General features: G+C 43.9%; 1 protein-coding gene across 1 annotated transcript in view; it reads left to right on the top strand.

The window, feature by feature from the left end:
* The first annotated feature begins 2,523 nt into the window (after positions 1–2,523).
* The window catches only part of thsd7ba (thrombospondin, type I, domain containing 7Ba), a 206,551-nt gene continuing 189,554 nt past the window's right edge, over positions 2,524–19,520 (top strand). Inside the window, exons 1-2 of the mRNA XM_063213542.1 lie at positions 2,524–2,622; positions 9,842–10,020. Of these exons, the coding sequence (XP_063069612.1) occupies positions 9,879–10,020 (142 nt within the window). The 5' untranslated portion in view covers positions 2,524–2,622; positions 9,842–9,878. The remainder of the gene's footprint in view (positions 2,623–9,841; positions 10,021–19,520) is intronic.

Here is a 19,520-nt window from a genome sequence, read left to right as displayed (position 1 = left end):
AAAGCTGATAAATTGTCATACAAATTCGTTCAGTTTTCTTAGCTGCTTTTTAAGAATGGTTGGTCAATTACAAGTCAGCTGGTCACTCTCGTGGTACAGGGGAATCACATCTAAATTCTGAGCACACAAGAGCAATCATGTCCGCCTAGCCCCCAGGCCAAAACTGGGGGAGACATCATAGATATCATGGGACACTTATGCCGTGTCCAGACCAAGAGCGAACTACGCTGCCTGGTAGCGTGGGTAGCAGAAGAGGTTTCGCCTTGAATTTGCTGTATTCGCTCCAGACGCAGCATTGACATGTTTGATTCAGCTAATCACATAACGGCTCTGGCTTGACAGCCTGGGAAATTCGGAGATGTGAACGTTCCGATTGGTTTTCGCCGAACAGCGTCAGAGCGAATTCGCCTGCGATTAGATTTAGTTTAATCGTCAAAATTCGCTCTGGTCGCGCAAGAAGCTTCGCTGCTGGCGAATTCGCTTTGGTAGCGCAGGTCGCATGCCCTCCATAGAGAAATAATGACTTCCGTCGCTTCATTCGCTCCGTTCGTTCCTGGTCTGTACACGCCATTATGCCTCTTTTCCACTGCTGGTTTTGTGGGAGGCCTACAGCTCGACACTGGGCGACTGGGCCGCCACTTTTTGCTTCACGATCGAGCTGTGTCATACAGTAGCCTACCTATTCAAAAAGCAAAAAGTGGCGGCTGAGTCATGCTTTGTCGAACTGTAGGCCTACCAGAAAACCGGCAGTGGAAAAGAGATATTACATACTGTGGATGTGTGTGTGTGTGTGTGTTTGTTTGCCCAAGAGTATGTATGACTCTAATCTATCTGTGTTTTGCACCCCGTGCAGACGACACACACACACACACACACACACACACACACACACACACACACACACACACACACACACACACACACACACACACACACACACACACACACACACACACACACACACACACACACACACACTGTTATACTTCTCATCACCCACTGCAGTTGTGTGTGTGTGCGTGCGTATAGTGTAGGTATATCTATGTGTGAGAGAGTGAGAACTGCCTTTGGCTTGCCTGATTATCGTTGACTTTCAAATCTCTGTTCAAGACTTGGCCTGACTTCTTGCATAACAATTAACATTTCCCAAATGGCATGGTTGACCCGCTTCTCTTGGTTTGCTACTGGTCGAGGCCAGAAAAGGCTGTTCTAAAGTTTAACCCATTTTAGCCTGATGACTCGTATATGTTGTTTAACCTTTGGTGCCTGGAGACACATACTGTATACGCTGCATTCAGGCTCTTGAAATTGTAGCTTTTTAAAATAAAAATGTGGGTATGTTACAGCTGAATTAACACATTCTAATGCAAGAGGAGGGTCTTAGGGTTTAAATGCAATTGTTTTAAGTGCATCAGAGGCTAAGATATTTAGGTTTTTATAGGCTGGGGGAAACTTTCCCAACAAGGGCTTAGGCAATCAGCAGGCGTTTTTTGCAGGCGCTTAAGGCATCAATGGGTAAAACCAAGGATTTTTTTAGTCCCAATAGAATGTCTCTGCTGAATGTTTGTAAGAGTGAGCTATACATGCTGTGTATGGTTAATATATATGTAATGATACGTGTAATGTCTTGTGTATTCTGTATTTCCACCTCAATTTCCTCATGGGATTTATAAATGGTACTGTACTGTACTCTACACTGCGGTCGAACAGACAGACAGACAGACAGACAGACAGACAGACAGACAGACAGGTCCATTGCAATACCTGGTCAAACCCGTATGAGGGGACAGGTAATAATGTATCATTCCTTTGTATTCAAATGTAGTAGCCTATATTTAATCTAGTTCTTAATTATTATTTATTTTTTTGGTTTTGCACCACAAATAGTATCTGGTAGGTGGTCAGTTACGTATTGCCTTAGGAGGGAAATTCTATTAAACATATTTTTTTATATGGCATTCTTATCCTGGCCTTGAGTCAGAGGATTCCGTTGTCAGATCAGGTGATTTGGCAGTACTCGTCATTGTTTGCCTTTTGACTTAAATTCTCCTTTTCCATCTCTCTCTCTCTCTCTCTCTCTCTCTCTCTCTCTCTCTCTCTCTCTCTCTCTCTCTCTCTCTCTCTCTCTCTCTCTCTCTCTCTCTCTTTCTCTCTCTCTCTCTCCCTCTCCTCTCCCAGGCTCATTGGCTCCAGGATACGCTCCCAGCAGCTCCGATTTCACAGGAGGACTACCTGATCCAGCTTTGGCCGACAGGGTTATCGGCGTCGGTGTCGGTGTGCCGGTGATGGTGTGACAGGCGCATCCTTCACGCCTCCGCAACCCACCCCCTGTCTACCCCCCCTGCCCACCCACCCCTGCCCACCCCCCAAAACTTCCCGAGGGGGGAGTCACACAGGATTAGCTGCTGGATGATGCGTCAGGAGAAAGAGCAGCTTCTGTTTATCTGTCGTCCACGTGTCAGCCGGAGCGTCCGAGGCCAGACCTGTCAGCTGGGGCACTGGCAGCAGGAGCAACATCACCACCACCACCACCGTCGCTGTCACCACCTACGCCACCGCCACCACCACCACTGCTCCATTGGCTGTCAGTGCTAAGTGATGACTCCCAGCCTAGCCCTTCAGGTAATGTTCCGCAGCAGAATGGGTGGCAGTTTGTTTGCCACCATAACTCCATCTGTTGGACACGGCCAGCCGCCACTCGCCTCTTCTCTCCTCTCCTCTTCTCTCCTCTCCTCTTCTCTTCTCTTCTCTTCTCTCCTCTTCTCTCCTCTCCTCTCCTCTTCTCTCCTCTCCTCTCCTCTCCTCTCCTCTTCTCTCCTCTCCTCTCCTCTTCTCTCCTCTCCTCTTCTCTCCTCTCCTCTTCTCTTCTCTTCTCTTCTCTCCTCTTCTCTCCTCTCCTCTCCTCTCCCCTCTCTAGCTCTAGCGTCTGCTGTCTGTCTGTTCTTCCCCGTGATGAAGAGATACAAAACATGCGAGGGAAAGAAAGAGGGGCAATGAAGTGTGGTTTATGTGTGGTGGTTGTGGAGTTTGTGTGGCACAATTTGCCTCTATAGAATGCCACTATAGAATACCACTATAGAATGCCACTAAAGTACGTACGTACGTACGTATGTGTCCATGAGCATTACAGAAAAGTTAATAATAATAATAATAATAATAATAATAATAATAATAATAATAATAATAATAATAATAATTGTATTTGTATAGCACTGTATCATACAAGGCATGTAACTCAAAGTGGTTAACAAATGAAAAAAAAACATCATTGTTAGAGATGGATTTAAAAGGAGAGGTATACAGGAGAGGCAGAGATAGCAGGAAGGCAGAGGAAGAAGAGATAGATAGAGATTGTAGAGTCATAAGGTCAACGTAGGTTAGGACCAGGATTCTTAGACGCTTAAGGTCCATAGTGGCTGGGCCTAGCATAAGTCATAGATAGTCACACAGAGATTGGGCGCTCAGATGCGGCCCCTGGTGGCATCAGGGGTGAGGAAAACAAAACAAAAAAGCCATACCATAAAACCATACATTAAACATACAAATCATACGGAATGTGGACTACACTGTTTTGGTCAAGTCAGAACACTTAGTGAACAGGAATACTGTTGAAAGCAAGGATAATGTTATATATATTAAATAGCCCCAATTGCAACACCATTGAGAAACAGTAGGTTGCATATTTTCAAGCTTTTATCAGTTCCTCGAATAACCCAGTTGGACGTTTGTTTGCAAGTCCGTCCATGCTTTTAAAGTGCTTGAAAATTATAGACCTTAAGTCCACAATGATGCATTTAGGCTAAAGCTGACAGGTGGTTTCTCCAGACATTATCTTTTTTTCCTTCGCATCACAGGACTGAAGTTAAGTCTGAATAGTTTTTTAGAATAGAGGCTAAACCTTCAACCCACTCAAAGAATTTACTCGAATATTTTTTTTTTCTCTCCCTCAATTACATTACCAAGAAAGTTGAGTGGTCATAATGTGCTACTTCTCCTGCAAAAACACTCACACCTTGTGGCACTTCCGTCTTGGCTACAGTATGTAGGCAACCAGGGCTGCTGACAGCTTTGGTCAGACCAAATATAATCTGAAAGGGCCCCCTCTCAATAGGGCTGCCAACTGTCAATGGAAAAAATACAGGACACTTCATTGAGGCGGGGGGTCTGGTGGTCTTCCTCCACCAGAAAGTTTTCAATTTCTTATGTAATTTCCTGCATTTTAATACATTTAAATGTCCTGTGTCCCGTTTCAACTCAATACGGAACCCTTACTTCTATCTCTAAATACGGGACTATTTCGTATTTCAAGGAATGGTTGGTAACCCTACCACTGTAGGTAGCCAATTCTGGGGCCCCTCTCTGCCTCAGCCCAGGCAGTGTTGCCAGATTGGGCTGTTTCCCGCCCAATTGGGCTGCGGATGGTCGTGTGCGGGTAAAAATGGCATTTAGCAGAAAAACCCGCCCAATTTTTGCCATAGAAATCAATAGAATTGGGCGGGATTTTGTGATTCTAGGCGGGTTTTGAACATTTTTTGGGCTGGAAATCATCAGCCTCATCTGGCAACCCTGAGCCCAGGACAACTGTCTGTTTCCCCCCTCCCTGTTGGTTTCCCTGGGTGTATCTCGAGTGTCAACCAGTACGTTTCATATCCAGTCACCACACACAGATTAAATCCATACCTTGCGTGTCACTGTTGACAGCATAATCTTATACTGTGTAGGGGTAGCACAGTGTTCCTGTCGGAAAGATGTTGGCACATCAACTGACAGCAGACCTGCCTCTTTGCTGCCATATCCAACAGCGAAACAGACTGATAAAAGTTTGCTAGCTTGATTCATTGCCATTATTTCTGCTGTCACCAGACGCATCAAATGAGACTGACGAAAAAGTGTCTGTTAAGCAATAGCTTAGTGCTTGAGTTATCGGTACGGCGAGTCTCTGGATAAGACATCACATGAAGCTTCTAGAATAAAAAAAGACTGGCAACAAATGTGCTGGCAATTGGTGTAGCAAAATATTTGCCTGCTAACTATGTTTGCGAGCTAGCGCAGCATCTGTGTACACTCTGTGTACATCAGAGGACATTGGCAGTAGCGAACGTTTTTCGATCGTTCTGTGTCAAAACAACGGCTCCACTCCAAAAGTCTTGAATTCCCCTGAAAGGGAAGGTTTGCTAAGAACTTTGTTAAAACACGTCTTTAAAGATTCTCGCAGTTCTCCGTGGGTTATGTCACTAACATTGATATGTGTTGTAGTAAAATATTAATAGGCTACAGATTGGCACCAGGCCCAGTGTTCATCCATGCATGTTGTTGTAGTGGAGAATTACATAGCAGGTGACGACTGGACTGCATGGTGAAATCTAGAATGTGTATTTATGGAAACGTTTGCTTCAAAGCCTCATCGTGTATCAGCATTCAGGCACACACAAGCAGAAGTCATTGGCTTCATCTGACCATGTCAAGAGACCAACTGGTCTATAGTATTGAAAAAAAAACCCTTAGCAAATGAAAGGCTTCTGTGTCAAATGGAGTGGGATTAGCCCGTTTTGTTTTCTCTCCTGCCAAAGCCGACTTCTGCTTACCCAGGGATGTGGGGAGATGGGGAGGGAGAGAGAGAGAGAGAGAGGGAGAGAGAGAGCGATAGATGATGGGGAGAGTGAAAGAGAAACCAGGTAGAGAGAGTACGGAAGAGAGAGAGAAAGTGAAAGAAAAATATTAGGGAGAGAGAGGGAGAAAGAAAGCGAGAGAGAGAGATGATAGGGAGAGAGAGAGATGATAGAAAGAGTGAAAGAGAAAGAGAGAGGGAGCGAGAGAGAGAGAGATGATCACTGATTGGTTGAATCAGGTTGCCTGCGTTGCAATAGCGGCGTCTTTGGGGGGAAGCTAATCAAACATTAATTATTGGGACCACCTGTTTACCCGCGGGCCTGCTGCTCTCTTCCCCGTCCCTGGGTGCTGATTGGGAGATGATCAGCACTCGACTTTTCATGAATGTGGACCGCTCGAGAAAAATGGGATAGGGGAGAGGAGAGGGATTTGAGGGGGGTACAGGAATTAAAGAGAGAGAGGGATTTGAGGGGGACAGAAGAAGGCATTCAATGCATACAGGAGAGAGAAGGATGGGGGAGAGGAGAGGTATTTGAGGGATACAGGAGAGATAGAAGGATTGGAGAGGAGAGGTAGTCGAGGTATACAGGAGAGATAGAGGGAGAGGAGAGGTATTCTAGGGTACAGGAGAGAGGGATGGGGGAGAAGAGAGGGACTTGAGGGGTACAGGAGAGAGAGAGAGGGACGGGGGAGAGGAGAGGTGTTCAAGGTATACAGGAGAGATAGAGGGGTTGGAGAGGAGAGGTGTTCGAGGTATACAGGAGAGATAGAGGGGTTCGAGAGGAGGGTTGTCGAGGTATACAGGAGCGGTAGAAGGAGAGGAGAGGAGAGGAGAGGTGTTCTAGGGTACAGGGGAGAGGGATGGGGGAAAACAAAGGTGCTAGAAAAGTACGGGGGAGAGGAGGGGTATTAAAGGGTAAAGGAGAGAGAGAAAGGATTGGAGAGGAGAGGATAGAGAAGAGAAGGATGGGGAGAGGAGAGGTATTCGAGGGATACAGGAGAGATAGACGGAGAGGAGAGGAGAGGAGAGGAGAGGAGAGGAGAGGAGAGGAATTCTAGGGTACGGTGGAGAGGGATGGGAGAGAAGAGAGGTGCTAGAGAAGGATGGGGGAGAGTAGAGGTATTAAATGGTACAGGAGAGAGAGAGAGAGAAAGGATTGGAGAGGAGAGGTTTTGGATAGAAAAGAGAAGGATGGGGCAGAGGGAGAGGTATTACGAGTACAGAAGAGGAGGATGGTGTAGAGGAGAGAGATTTTGGTGGTACATGAGAGAGGGATTGAGGATGAGAGAAGAGAAGGATAAGGGAGCGGGAGAGGGAGAGAGATACAGGAGAGAAGGATACAGGAGAGAGGGATACAGGAGATGAGAGAATAGATGAAGGGAAGAGGGGAGGAAAGGAGGATTGTAGAGGAGTGAATGTTCCATCACGTCTTGGCTCAAATGTCAGCTGATGGAGTGGTATTCAAGGGTACAAGAGAGAGAGAGAAGGGGTCGGAGAGGAAAGGAGAAGAGAGAGGACTGAAGAAGAGAGGAAAGGAAAGGAGGATTATGGAGGAGAGTGAACATTCCATCACGTCTTGGCTCAAATGTCAGGAGATGGCCCGCTAGTCTCGACCGCTCTGCCACTCTCAAACGCTCCGTCATACAGTACACGCTGCACCGTGTTCCACTCTGCAACCAGCCAGCCTGCCACGATTGACCTAGTTATTCCAAAAAAGCAGCTCAAGACTTTGACACATACGATTTTCAGGATAGCTGGGCTTGTGTGTGTCAACACGCGCACATGGACTAAAAACACACATGTACAGTATACGCACATACACACAAAGGCGGACACACACATGCACTTACCTCACATTTTCATTTACCTACCTACGCAAATGCATAGTCACATAACCCTTGTATTTCATATGCACACAGTCGAGTAACGCACATACCCAGCCACACACTCTCGTGCGCACGAGGCGGCATACTCACAAATTCCTTTTTTGCTCATGAGAACGAGAAGGGGAAAGGCATTTATATTCACAATCTCCTTGGAACTGCCAGTTCAACAAAGATGGGCCACAATCCATCACTCCTGCAAGCTCTTTCACACTTACTGACTCCAGTAATATTTGATAAACTACATCTAACCTTTAGAAAATCTACATCATGAATATAAACTCTGCCACTTTTTTTATTTTATTTTACAGGGCGGTTTTGTGTGATCGAAAAGCCACCCTGAGAGCAGTTTCCTAACAAATCAATAGTATATGTTTACTTGACTGGTAGGGATGAGTCTAGTTCTAAAAATTGTGAATGTTGTGGTGCATATGGAGAAGAAAAGAGGCATACTGTAGGGCTGATCTAAAATGAGGCAGCCTTACAGATTGCCAGGCAAGGGGGCCAGAGGTGCGCATCTCTAATTGGCCTCGGTTTGCATAGGCGAATATTTGATGTTAAGATCTGCAGGGATGTGGAGATGACTACCAAGCAAGCAGACATTTACCGACATGTATCTTTTGGTTTTAACATTGTCCTGGATGGGATTCTTATGGTGAGGGTCTTCCCTGACGTCTGACTCCATTTCTCTCTTTTCTCCATCAATCTTTCTCTCCACATTGCTCGCTCAAATCAGATTCCGCTAGCAGTGAAACACTGCCAAAGCAATGAGATAAAAATCTAATTTTCCTGAATGAAATCAACCGTAAACCAATTGGAGGCCACTGGCTTTTCCCCGAGAAACCACACAGAAATAATCCTACCCTCCAAAATACATAGTTAAGCTTAATAGGTATTCATCCATCAACTTACAAATTTTGTTCAGCAAGCTGGAGACGATTGTATGAACCAAAAAATGCAATGTGTGCATTCACTGAGCGATGGGAGAACGAATCAAAATGTTAATTCATGAGTAGGTAATGTGAGCGATCTCACCAATGGCATAGGAACATAACCCCCTTACAATACCAAACCCTCTAAGTATTGCCTTATCCACAGGTCTGAACAAAATCATTTGGTTTTTTTTCGCCGAACAAATACAGACTGAATAAATACAATTGTGCAGACTGCTTTCAATCAGCAAAAAGAGCCAGATTGTGATCATTACGGGGAGTCACAATTTGTACGCAGTGAATTTACTGAGCAACGTTAATGCCCATAGAGACAGAGGGTGTGTGTGAGAGAGAGAGAGAGAGAGAGAGAGAGAGAGAGAGAGAGAGAGAGAGAGAGAGAGACAGAGAGAGACAGAGAGAGAGAGAGAGAGAGAGAGATACAGTGGGTACATTTTTTAAAGTGCTTCATGTACACTCTCTCCAGCGTGTGCGGGTTATGCTTGTGTTTTGTCAATATGAAAACCCTCTCTCACTTAACCTCGCCTCGATCTTTTTCAAATCCATCTCATTATTTTCGCATTATTGTTACTGTTGATACATTGCTTCTCAATCAGGAGTCGGAGGAGCATCTGAATGCAAACTTAATTCCCTCCCCTCAGGGAGTGGCTCCCTGCAGAAACAGACAGCCAGCGAAAAGAATGAAATAAGCTGCAGAAAAAGAGGAAATAATGTGCGAATACCTGTTATTTTCAAGACCAAAAACATCATCAACCCATTCGTCCCCCCCACCCCCTTCATTGTAACCTCATACCTTCTCAAATCTAATTTAGTGGATGTACTCCAGCTCCACTGACCATTTATTCATGGCCAGTGGCTTAGATCAGGGTTTCCCAAACTGGGGTGCGTGCACCCCTGGGGGTGCGCGGCCTGCCTTAAGGGGGTGCGCGAGCTGAATAAAGCAATGGCGGATATGGTAGTTTTTATCCAGTATTAATTAACGTTTAGTAGTTTTTAAATGTATGGTGCATTGTATGCTGGAAGGGTCCATCTGAAGTGTAGTTTAATTCCAAGGCTATTGGAAAAGAGGATTCCCCAAAAACGACTGTGCCTAATCTGCAGTGAATGAGCAGTGAATCCATACTTGAGCGGCCATCAGCACACCAAAATATTCGCTCAGGGGGTGCACGAACCACATTGAAATGTACAAGGGGGTGCGCAGGGAAAAAAAAGTTTTGGAACCCCTGGCTTAGATTTGTCTCACGAGGGGGGGGGCAAGCTAATAGGCCATGGGACTCCTACCGGACTCCAGGGTGGTAGTCTCTCGCACATACATACAGTACACAGCTGTGACGGACACACTGCCTGAGTTTAATCCCCCCCCTCTAAAGTGTCTCTATTCCTTTTCCCTTTTCTAGGAATAATAAGAGGACAAGACGGTCAAGTGGCTGGACTATGATTCTAAAAGATGACACTGGTGGCGCCGGCCGAACATGGCATGTTGGGAACTATCTTCTGCTCTTGGTGTCTCTGGCTGTAGTTCAAGTACACTCAGATCTCGAGTTCACAAAGGATAAACACTACACATGGAAAACAGGTATGATTGTTTTTATATATATATATATATATATTATACACTTTTTTAAAAGACATCAATGATTATCTCACGTCACTCTTACTTACTTCTCATCAAATCAATTTAGATGTCAAAAGCAAACGATTAACTGTTGTTTCACTTTAATGGGGATTTATTTACAGTAATAATGGCTGCTATTGCTAGAGCGAAATACTTGTCTCTTTGTGCTTCCACACCACGGAATACAGAATATGCGATTTCTTATCTTCTTGCACAAATTACATCTTTAAGTGCCCATTGTCATCAAAGAACAATATGACATCAGGTCATTTGCGGAATCAGTGTTATCTATTGTTGGCCATATTTTAAGTCAGAACCACATCATGTACCGTCACATGCTATTTTGGTTACATTGCATTAGTATTGCTATTAATAAATGTGAAAAACAGTGTTGTATGAAGTCAGTAATCACACATTTGATATGCATGTCACATCTCTGAAAACATAAGTGTATGCTGAACCAAAATCACCTTTGTAGACCAAGAACACCTTTCCTCTTCACGGTATTTTATTAATTCAGTAATAATCACACATTTTATATGCATGTAACATATGTGAAAACATACACACAAGTGTGTACTGCTGCCTGTTTGAAGACCAAGAACGCCTCTCTTCTTAGTGTCACTTCTCATATTTATTATCCCTGACACAAAGTCACACAATGTACAGTAACTCACAGACACTACTTCACACATTGTCCGTGTTTCCAGAAGCACAATCATAAACTTCAGTACAGTGTCTTACATTCTCTCTCAGAATAACTCGTAAAACAAGCTGCTTTTGTTGCCAAGGAATGTGTTCAAGACAACACTCTCACCTTGAAAAAGTATTTTCTCATTTCTTTGAATTCTTGTTCTGTCTCTCACTGGTGTTTCACACATCTAGTTTATTATATTGCTATTTTTTTTACAACTGCTTACGCATCATTTTTAGAAATATGTCTTATTTGCTGTTGCTCTACGTTCAATCCATTTCGTATTTCGTGAGTTGACTTTTATGAAGTACTGAAGCTAAAGGTCAGTAATCCATTTCGAAAACTTAAGCTTAAAGTCGCAAGACGAGCACACTGTTGCAGTTACAGCTAGAGGAAGAAAAGGCCACGGGATGTTCTACACGCTTAAGACAAATCCTCTCCACAGTGTTGAGTTTGAAAAGAGAATCTGCAATGTTTTGTTGGAGATTACGGAAGCCATAGCAAATAAATGCGTGCTGTTTTCACATTACGTATGTATGATAAAAGCACCATGACCATACCCTCGGCTCGTGTAATTTCTGGGTGTGGAATGGTCCAATTGAGACAGGATCTTCTGGTGGGAGTGGCAAACTCTGTTGAAGTTTGAAATTTGCATCTGATTTACCCAATCGATAACGTTTGGTCATGACATGTAATCTGCTTGTGTGTAATGCGTCATCATTCACCCACTAACTCGTCCCTCCCCTGTTCCCTGATTGGTCATGTTGCCCGGCAACAAGGGCAATCTCCTCCCAGAAGGCCAGATCCAGATGTAGCATTGAAGTAAATGTGAATTAAGCGGAAATGTATGAATGGAAAGCCCAGGTTATTACACCGCCCGTTAACTTAGGTCTTGTCACAGGAACTTATAAATACAACCACTGAACTTTTTCTGATGTATACACGGCTTGCATTTAAAATGGCTGTGCCTTAATAAGGTTGTCAAGGCTTGATTGCATTCAAGGAAAATGAGCTAAAAGAGAACAGTGAGCCGTAAGTGTAATGCTTTGTAGAGTGTTTCATGACATTAGAAACCGCATCGAAGGCTGAGAAACAAGTCTGTGTGTGAGATTGTCTTGTTAATATGACAAGTACTACTGCAGTTTTATAATAAATATACTTCACTTATCATTCTTAGATGGATTATGTTGTGCTGCCATATACTGCATGTTTCATCAAAACATGAATTCATCAAAACAGTATTGATATTGTTTGATCTGAGTCATAAATGATTCCAATCTCGGTATCTCTCTCTCTCTCTCTCTCTCTCTCTCTCTCTCTCTCTCTCTCTCTCTCTCTCTCTCTCTCTCTCTCTGTATGTGTGTGGTTGGTTGAATGAGTGAAAGGCTGTGATGGAAATGGATGGAGAGAACGAAAAAACAAGAGAGGAGGTCTATCCATTCATTCTATTTAATATTTGCATCTAAAGGGTCACGGAGAATACACTTCCATATTATGTTTGCCCCTGAGTACCGCATGTGCTTTCATTTAGCATTCTCTTAGCAGATGCAAGAAAAAAAGAAAATCCCAAAAAATAGAAAAGCTCCAGCAAGAGTGATGACGGGGCATTGGGAGGATATAGGGACGTTAGCATAATGGTATATTCTGTGTGAAAGATTATCCATCTCCTGGCTATATGGGAATGACAAGACTCTGGGAAGGGGAGTGTAATCACATATAATGATATATATAGTAATCCCTCCTCAGGCAGCTCTCAAAGCTACTGTAAGTAATTACTTGCCATTGTGGCCTCCCCCTGAATTTATGGACTTGGCGCGCGGACATTTAGAAGTAGGATGGATTTTTACTAGCACATGTTGTTCGGTGGGGAAATCTGATTTGGACTTGTATTACGTCGGGAAGGAAAAGCTACACCATTAACGTTTTCTCAGGCCGGTAGATTTTTCACTGTATAGACAGAAGTTGTACGTCGAAGTGAAAGAATGGAGTGAAACAACAATTTCTTTCGCAAATAAATAAATTAACTAGCAAAAAAAGAATGACTGTCTGTAGCGAGCACAATGCTCAGGGGTTTTTTTTTTTCGAAAATGAAAAACCTTTTGATGATGCTATTGTCTTATAGACTCCCATTCCAGATGTACAAATTCACTCAGCTCTCTACTGTAACAGATCCACATCTCTATATCCTTCTAGCACACAAACGCTGACAATATGTTTCTTGAGCGGCCCGATAAAACCAGGGATTTAATTTATGGTTTTGAATGTAGCAGCAGTGTCAAAGCCACCGCAGGTGCACCCGCCTATCTCCTTTTCCAGGGACGGCCGGTCGGCGCAGAGAGCGCGCCTCTCTCTCCGTACACAAAGCCCCTTGCTCTGTGTGATTATTACTTTCATTTCATTCTCCGCAGTCGGGTAATGATACTGCCCATGTGATAAAGAGATTGATTAATTTCACTTGAAAGGACGGGTGTGTTCAAAAAGAGGTTGGAAGGATGGGGGAAGGGGGAAGGGGGGGATCCAGTCAGAACAGCAAGAGAGTGTGGATTTGACATCCCTTGTGAAAGTGGAAGGCTGCTTATGTGAGTCCTTGCCTGCGCGAGCACAAGATGGGAAATCATTTTCCGTCACAAAATCTTGGAGGCTTAAACGCTTTGACAGGTATTATGGATTCCTGTGCTGAATAAATGAGCAAAGTTGAGCGTTTTTCAAACATACATTTTTTACACTCAACACGATGCTCAGAACGGGAAATCTTTGAATCCCTGTGACAGCAGTCTTATGTTCCCCCAAAATGCAGCCTGCGACATTTACTGTAGGCATGTGTTGTTACTGAAATTAAACAAAGCGCCTAATGCAGTTTAGTTACCCTACGCACAACACCCAATGCAATTTAGTGAGGCTCAACAGCAGGTGGTCACCAGATTAGGGCTGTAACGATACACTCAACTCACGTTTTGCTTCGTATCACGTTTTTTGTCCTACAGTTCGAAATCTCAACAAAAAAAATCAAAGTATCTTTTTAAATGATTTAATTTGCTTTTTGCAAATTGTTTTCTGGACTGAAGAGTAACAGAACCTTGAAAGGGTGAATCACGATACTGCCTTCTTACACTACGATACAGTATCGTGACTCGTTTTGCGTATCACAATTTCGCGGTTCGATACAATATCGTTACAGCCCTACACCAGATATTGTCTTATTTTGCCAGGTGTGTTTGGCTGAGCCTGAGCAGTACTGGGAGAGGGTGTCTTTGTGGCTGGCTGGCTGACTGTCTGTCTGGCTGTGTCTGTGTCTGTGTCTGTGTCTGTGTCTGTGTCTGTGTCTGTGTCTGTGTCTGTGTCTGTGTCTGTGTCTGTGTCTGTGTCTGTCTGCCTGGCTCTGCCTGTGCCTGTCTGTGTCTGTGTCTGTGTCTGTGTCTCTGTCTCTGTCTCTGCCTGTCTGTGTCTGTGTCTGTGTCTGTGTCTGTGTCTCTGTCTCTGTCTCTGTCTCTGTCTCTGTCTCTGTCTCTGCCTGTCTGTGTCTGTGTCTGTGTCTGTGTCTGTGTCGGTGTGAGTGAATATGTACTGGAGGGCTTTTGCTTTGACCTTCATCAGCATTAGTGAGAGCGAGCGGAGCACCCAGGGCAGCAGTGGCTTACGGGCCAATCATTTACCTTTTTAAACAAAGCCGTCTCGTTGGACCTTTAAAAAACACACAGCCGCTTTCCTCACCATTTCTTTTTTTCCCCGTTACTTCTCCCTGCCTGCTTCCCTCGGTAAGATCACAGCAGTAAGGTAGCATAACAATGCAGTGCCCCATGAAGAAAATGCTCTTTCTTCCATGAAGGAAATGCTCTCTTCCAACCTGCAATATGGCTGATTTTTTAGCCATGCAGACTTTGCAGTTTTGTATTTTTTATCGTGTGTTTATGTAATGGGCCCTTGACAAAGTGGAGAAATGTGAGCGCCTTTCAAACTGCCTTCCCCCCCCCTTAATTTCCATGTTTGTTTTGAAACAGCTACCAATCAAAGACATTGCGGTTGGGCTTTTTCGCATAAGGCAGTCAGCAGGACCTTAGAAGGCGTGTCTTGATGGAGAAACTTTTGAACAGCATTTGCCATCTGCTCTGCAGTAGCCGGGAATGTGTTCTGCTGTTTGTCTCTGTCTTGCTGGATGAGAGGAGAGAGGAGAGGAGACCCAGGGAGATCACATCCCCAAACACACAAGCTGCAAATTAGCTTAAAGTGGTAGTTCGCTATTTTAGACATTAAGCCTTGTTTGTGTGACTTCTGGGGTGAAGTAGAGATGTTCTCATCACAATTTTGACATTTGGTGCTGAACGGAGCATTTGGGTATTCAAGACTGCAGCCCCCCCACCTTTACATTGACTCCAATGAAGCACTCAAGCAATCGATCATAAAATGGCATTAAACTTTCGTTTGCAGAGACATGAAACTCACCGAGTGGTCAGAGGTGGGCAGCGATACGTTGGCTCGAAAATCACCGCGAAATACGCTTCCAGAGAAGATATATTCATTATTGTCCGTCTTCATTGATTGTATTGGTTTGACTAGTATTACTCCGCGCGACCGGAAATGAGGGTGCGTTTGTTTACGTTACTATCTATGGTTTGTATGCAAGCTGTAGTTTTTGTTGCCAGTCCCGCTCAAAGATAGCCGTTCTACCTCGCTCCTTGATGTCTACATAAACAACACACTATCGCTACCTACTGGCTGGATGTCTACTGCTATTCAACGGCGTCTGGGGAAAAATAGGTCCGCCAAATGCTAAACAACAGTTAGAAGGCATATTTCGCTGCAATTTTCGGGTCAATTTATCGCTGTCTACCACTGACCACACGGTGAGTTCCATGTCTTCTCAAACAAAAGTTTAATGCCATTTTATAATCGATTGCTTGAGTGCTCTATTGGAGTCAATGTAAAGGTGGGGGGGCTGCAGTCTTGGATACCCAAATGCTCCGTTCAGCACCAAATGTCAAAATTGTGATGAGAACATCTCTACTTCACCCCAGAAGTCACACAAACATGGCTTAATGTCTAAAATAGCGAACTACCACTTTAACAAAACAGCCTGCGCTACAGCTCTGATGACACACACACTCTCTCACACACACATACACACACACACACACACTCGCACACATACACAAACATGTATACACGCACGTACGCATACATACTCACACACACACACACACACACACACACACACACACACACACACACACTCACACGCACGCGCACGCACACACACACACACACACACACACACACACACACACACACACACACACACACACACACACACATGCACGCATGTATGCACACGCACACACACAAACACGTACGCACGCACGCGCGCACACACACACACACACACACACACACACACACACACACACACACACACACACACACACACACACACACACACACACACACACACACACACACACACACACACACACACACACACACACACACACGCACACAAAGACACACACACCTGACAAGGCAGCGAGAGATATTCGAAAGTTATTTTTTAAAATGCAGGCTGCATGTAACTCTCGACAGCAGGGGGAATGGTGGGGAGAATTCATGCTCGTCGTCAGTCTGTGCTGTGTGACTGTACTGTTAAAAGCTGTCAGACTGGTGACCTTATGCCTGAGACAGACAAGCGTACCTATAGAGACCGACAGCTGGCGATGGCTGTCAAAAACCCGGATCAGTTGGATGATAGCAGCATTAAAGGATGTCACAGTGCCATTGTATTGTATTGTATTGTATTGTATTGTATTGTATTGTAGCACCTCATTGCAGTCGCCAAGCGTAACGATAGCAAAACAAGAATTATTGGCCTTGTCCTTATTCGTTAATGATCCCCCCAGTTTCTCTTTCAGTGAAAATAATTTGAAGGACTCATTAGGAGCGAGTGACAAAATAACTTAGTGGATTTAATTAGACCTTAATCACCTCTTTATTTTCTGGTTTATAGGTGACTCTGTTTAGTGTTGTTTTTATAGGTGTTTGTGGTTGTTGTAGCTTTCAAGATTCAGTACATCGCACAGGTTTTCTATTGTTAAGGTTCAAAAGCCTTGTCCTAAATGCAGTGTGGTGAAACACAGGTATATGTCTGTGGAAGATGCATACTGTGTACTATTACAAAAGAAGAGGAAACTATCTTACTTCACTGAAAGTTTTGAGTAGGTTGATTCCTTCCCTCAGAGAATATATAATAAGACTTTTATTACGTCTGACTATGTGCAGCAGCTTGCGCCTTATTGAAGCCTGAAGTTTTGACTCATACTGTATGTAGGTACAGTAGGACTGATTTCTATATCCGGTTAAATTGTCATGCAGTGAACAGCAAGGGGGTAACGAGACGTTGTTCACCTCCCTTGGCAATCACAATCACTAACTGATTATCACACATGCCAGAAACATGTAGTATGTGCCCTCCTTAGAGTATCGCAAAGTGGATGTTGTAGAGCAGGGGTGTCAAGCTGAAATTTACAGGGGGCCGAAATCTAAATCTAGGACGAAGTTGTGGGGCGGACTCGATAAAAAGAAAAAACCTCAACAGGTTTCACAAACACTTATATATGTATAAACGGCCATCCGGGTACTTTGCTCGTGAATGTGCGTAACGGTTACGCCCAAACAAACCGAATGTCTCATTAACTTACATACTATATCGGCTAGCCTAAATGAACACAGTCCATGATTCAGCCACGGCTGTTTGGCTATATTATTTGAACACTCCGACAACACGACATGTTGAGCGTGAGCAACGCTAGTCTACAGGTCCTTGTCTTTCGTTTATTATTTCCCAACGCCACCAATGTTTTCCCCCCCAAAAGGGACGTAACGCACATGGTACACATCATGCCGTTTATGCGTATGGTAGCTCAAACAGCTGTACATATTCTGTTGTAAATGAGTGGGAGATGTTACACTGGCCTCGGCCCACTCATATTCCTGTAACATACCACATCTGATGCCCAAGTCATATTGCTTTACTGTATATTAATGGTGTATGTGGGCCAACTGTAATATGCATTTTAAATGATCTCGTGGGCCAAATTTGGCCTCCGGGCCTGAGTTTGACATCCGTGTTGTAGGGCCATGAGCTGATTTCTGAAATCCAATGCCCTTTTTAATTACCACACCTACTCATAACGGCAACTCTTTATGCACACTCATCCCAGGGCCATCATCACCACACACATCACATACACTTTGTGTTACTGTAAGCATATCTGCACAGGCTTGTCAGAACGGGCCAATGGGTACGTATATTTTCTGCACGTAGTGTAAGCTATCACGACGTAGCCTGATGTCTAATTGCCCAGTAGAGTGAGAGTGCTTAGTCATGAGCTCAGGCTAAATACGGCTGACCACGTTAACTCGCGTACTGTGTGAGGTGAAGATTTTAAAGGCATGATTTCTGAAATAGTACAGCTGTACTGCACCTCCTAAGGGATGTGTGCGCCCTGGTAATTAGATGTGATGTGTGGACAGGGTGTGTTATACACAGAGCTGGATTGGTAATCTGGCATACAGGGCATTCTCCCAGTGCCCCTAGTCATCAGGGCAAGATGCTTTTAGTAGAGTAGAGTAGATTTTTTTGTTACTTTGTTTATTGGTAGGATTGTTCACAAGGCTTACAGTTCATTTCAATATGACATTTCATCATCATCATCATCGTCATCATCATCACCACATCATCATCACTTTTTTTTCCTTTTTTTTTCTCTCTCTTGTTGTGTCTTCTTCTAGTTCACAATATATGCCCATACAAGACTTAAATTCCTTTCAATGATTTTTCAGCATACTACCGAATAACCTTTTTTTTTTTTGAGTAGAGTTGAGTAGAGTAGAGTAGAGTAGAGTAGAGCATCATTTATTAATCACGAGGGGAATTAAGGTGTCCAGAGGCATGCATACATAAATATGCTTTTATTTGTTTGTTGGTTTCAACAAACCGGCCCACAATTTTTGATGGGGCGGCCCATCGGTGCATCCTTAATATACAGTGTCAAGTCAAGTCAAGTCAAGTTTATTGTCAATTTCTTTACATGCACTGGTCATACAAAGAATTTGAAATTGCGTTTCTTGCTCTCCCATGCAGACATAGACTAATCTAGGTAAGGACATAGACAGTATAGACATAGACAGTACTCATACATGGACATAGACAGTATGGACGTAGACATTGCTCATACAGACATTTAAAGTGCAAGACTGGACAACAGAAGACTTGTAGAGAACATACATTAAGAGGAGGTATTTTGTTGTTCTTTTTCTAAAAGTCCTTTATAGCGTTCTGACATAGTAATAGTAGCATTTGAAGAAATAAATAATTAAAAAAGGTTTTTATTAAATACACCAGCAGCAGTATGTGTGTGTGTGTGTGTGTGTGTTTGTATGTGTTTTGTGTGCGTGTGTGTGTGTGTGTGTGTGTGTGTGTGTGTGTGTGTGTGTGTGTTTAGTGCAGGTAGAAAGTGCGGTGTGCGTCTGTGTGTGTGTACCTGTGTATGTGTGTGTGTGTGTGTGTGTGTATGTATGTGTGTGAGTATGAGTTGTGTGTCAGTGTGTGTATGTTTGGGTTTAGTGCAGAAAGTGCAGTGTGCTTGTGTGTGTGTGTGTGTGTGTGTGTGTGTGTGTGTGTGTGTGTGTGTGTGTGTGTGTGTGTGTGTGTGTGTGTGTGTGTGTGTGTGTGTGTGTGTGTGTGTGCATGTGTATGTTTTGAGTTAGTGCAGGTTGG

The sequence above is a fragment of the Engraulis encrasicolus genome, chromosome 13 (assembly GCF_034702125.1).
Source record: "Engraulis encrasicolus isolate BLACKSEA-1 chromosome 13, IST_EnEncr_1.0, whole genome shotgun sequence".
NCBI classification, from domain to species: Eukaryota; Metazoa; Chordata; class Actinopteri; order Clupeiformes; family Engraulidae; genus Engraulis; species Engraulis encrasicolus.
Note: the sequence above shows the minus strand (reverse complement) of the source record. Positions and strands in the feature narration are given on the sequence as shown.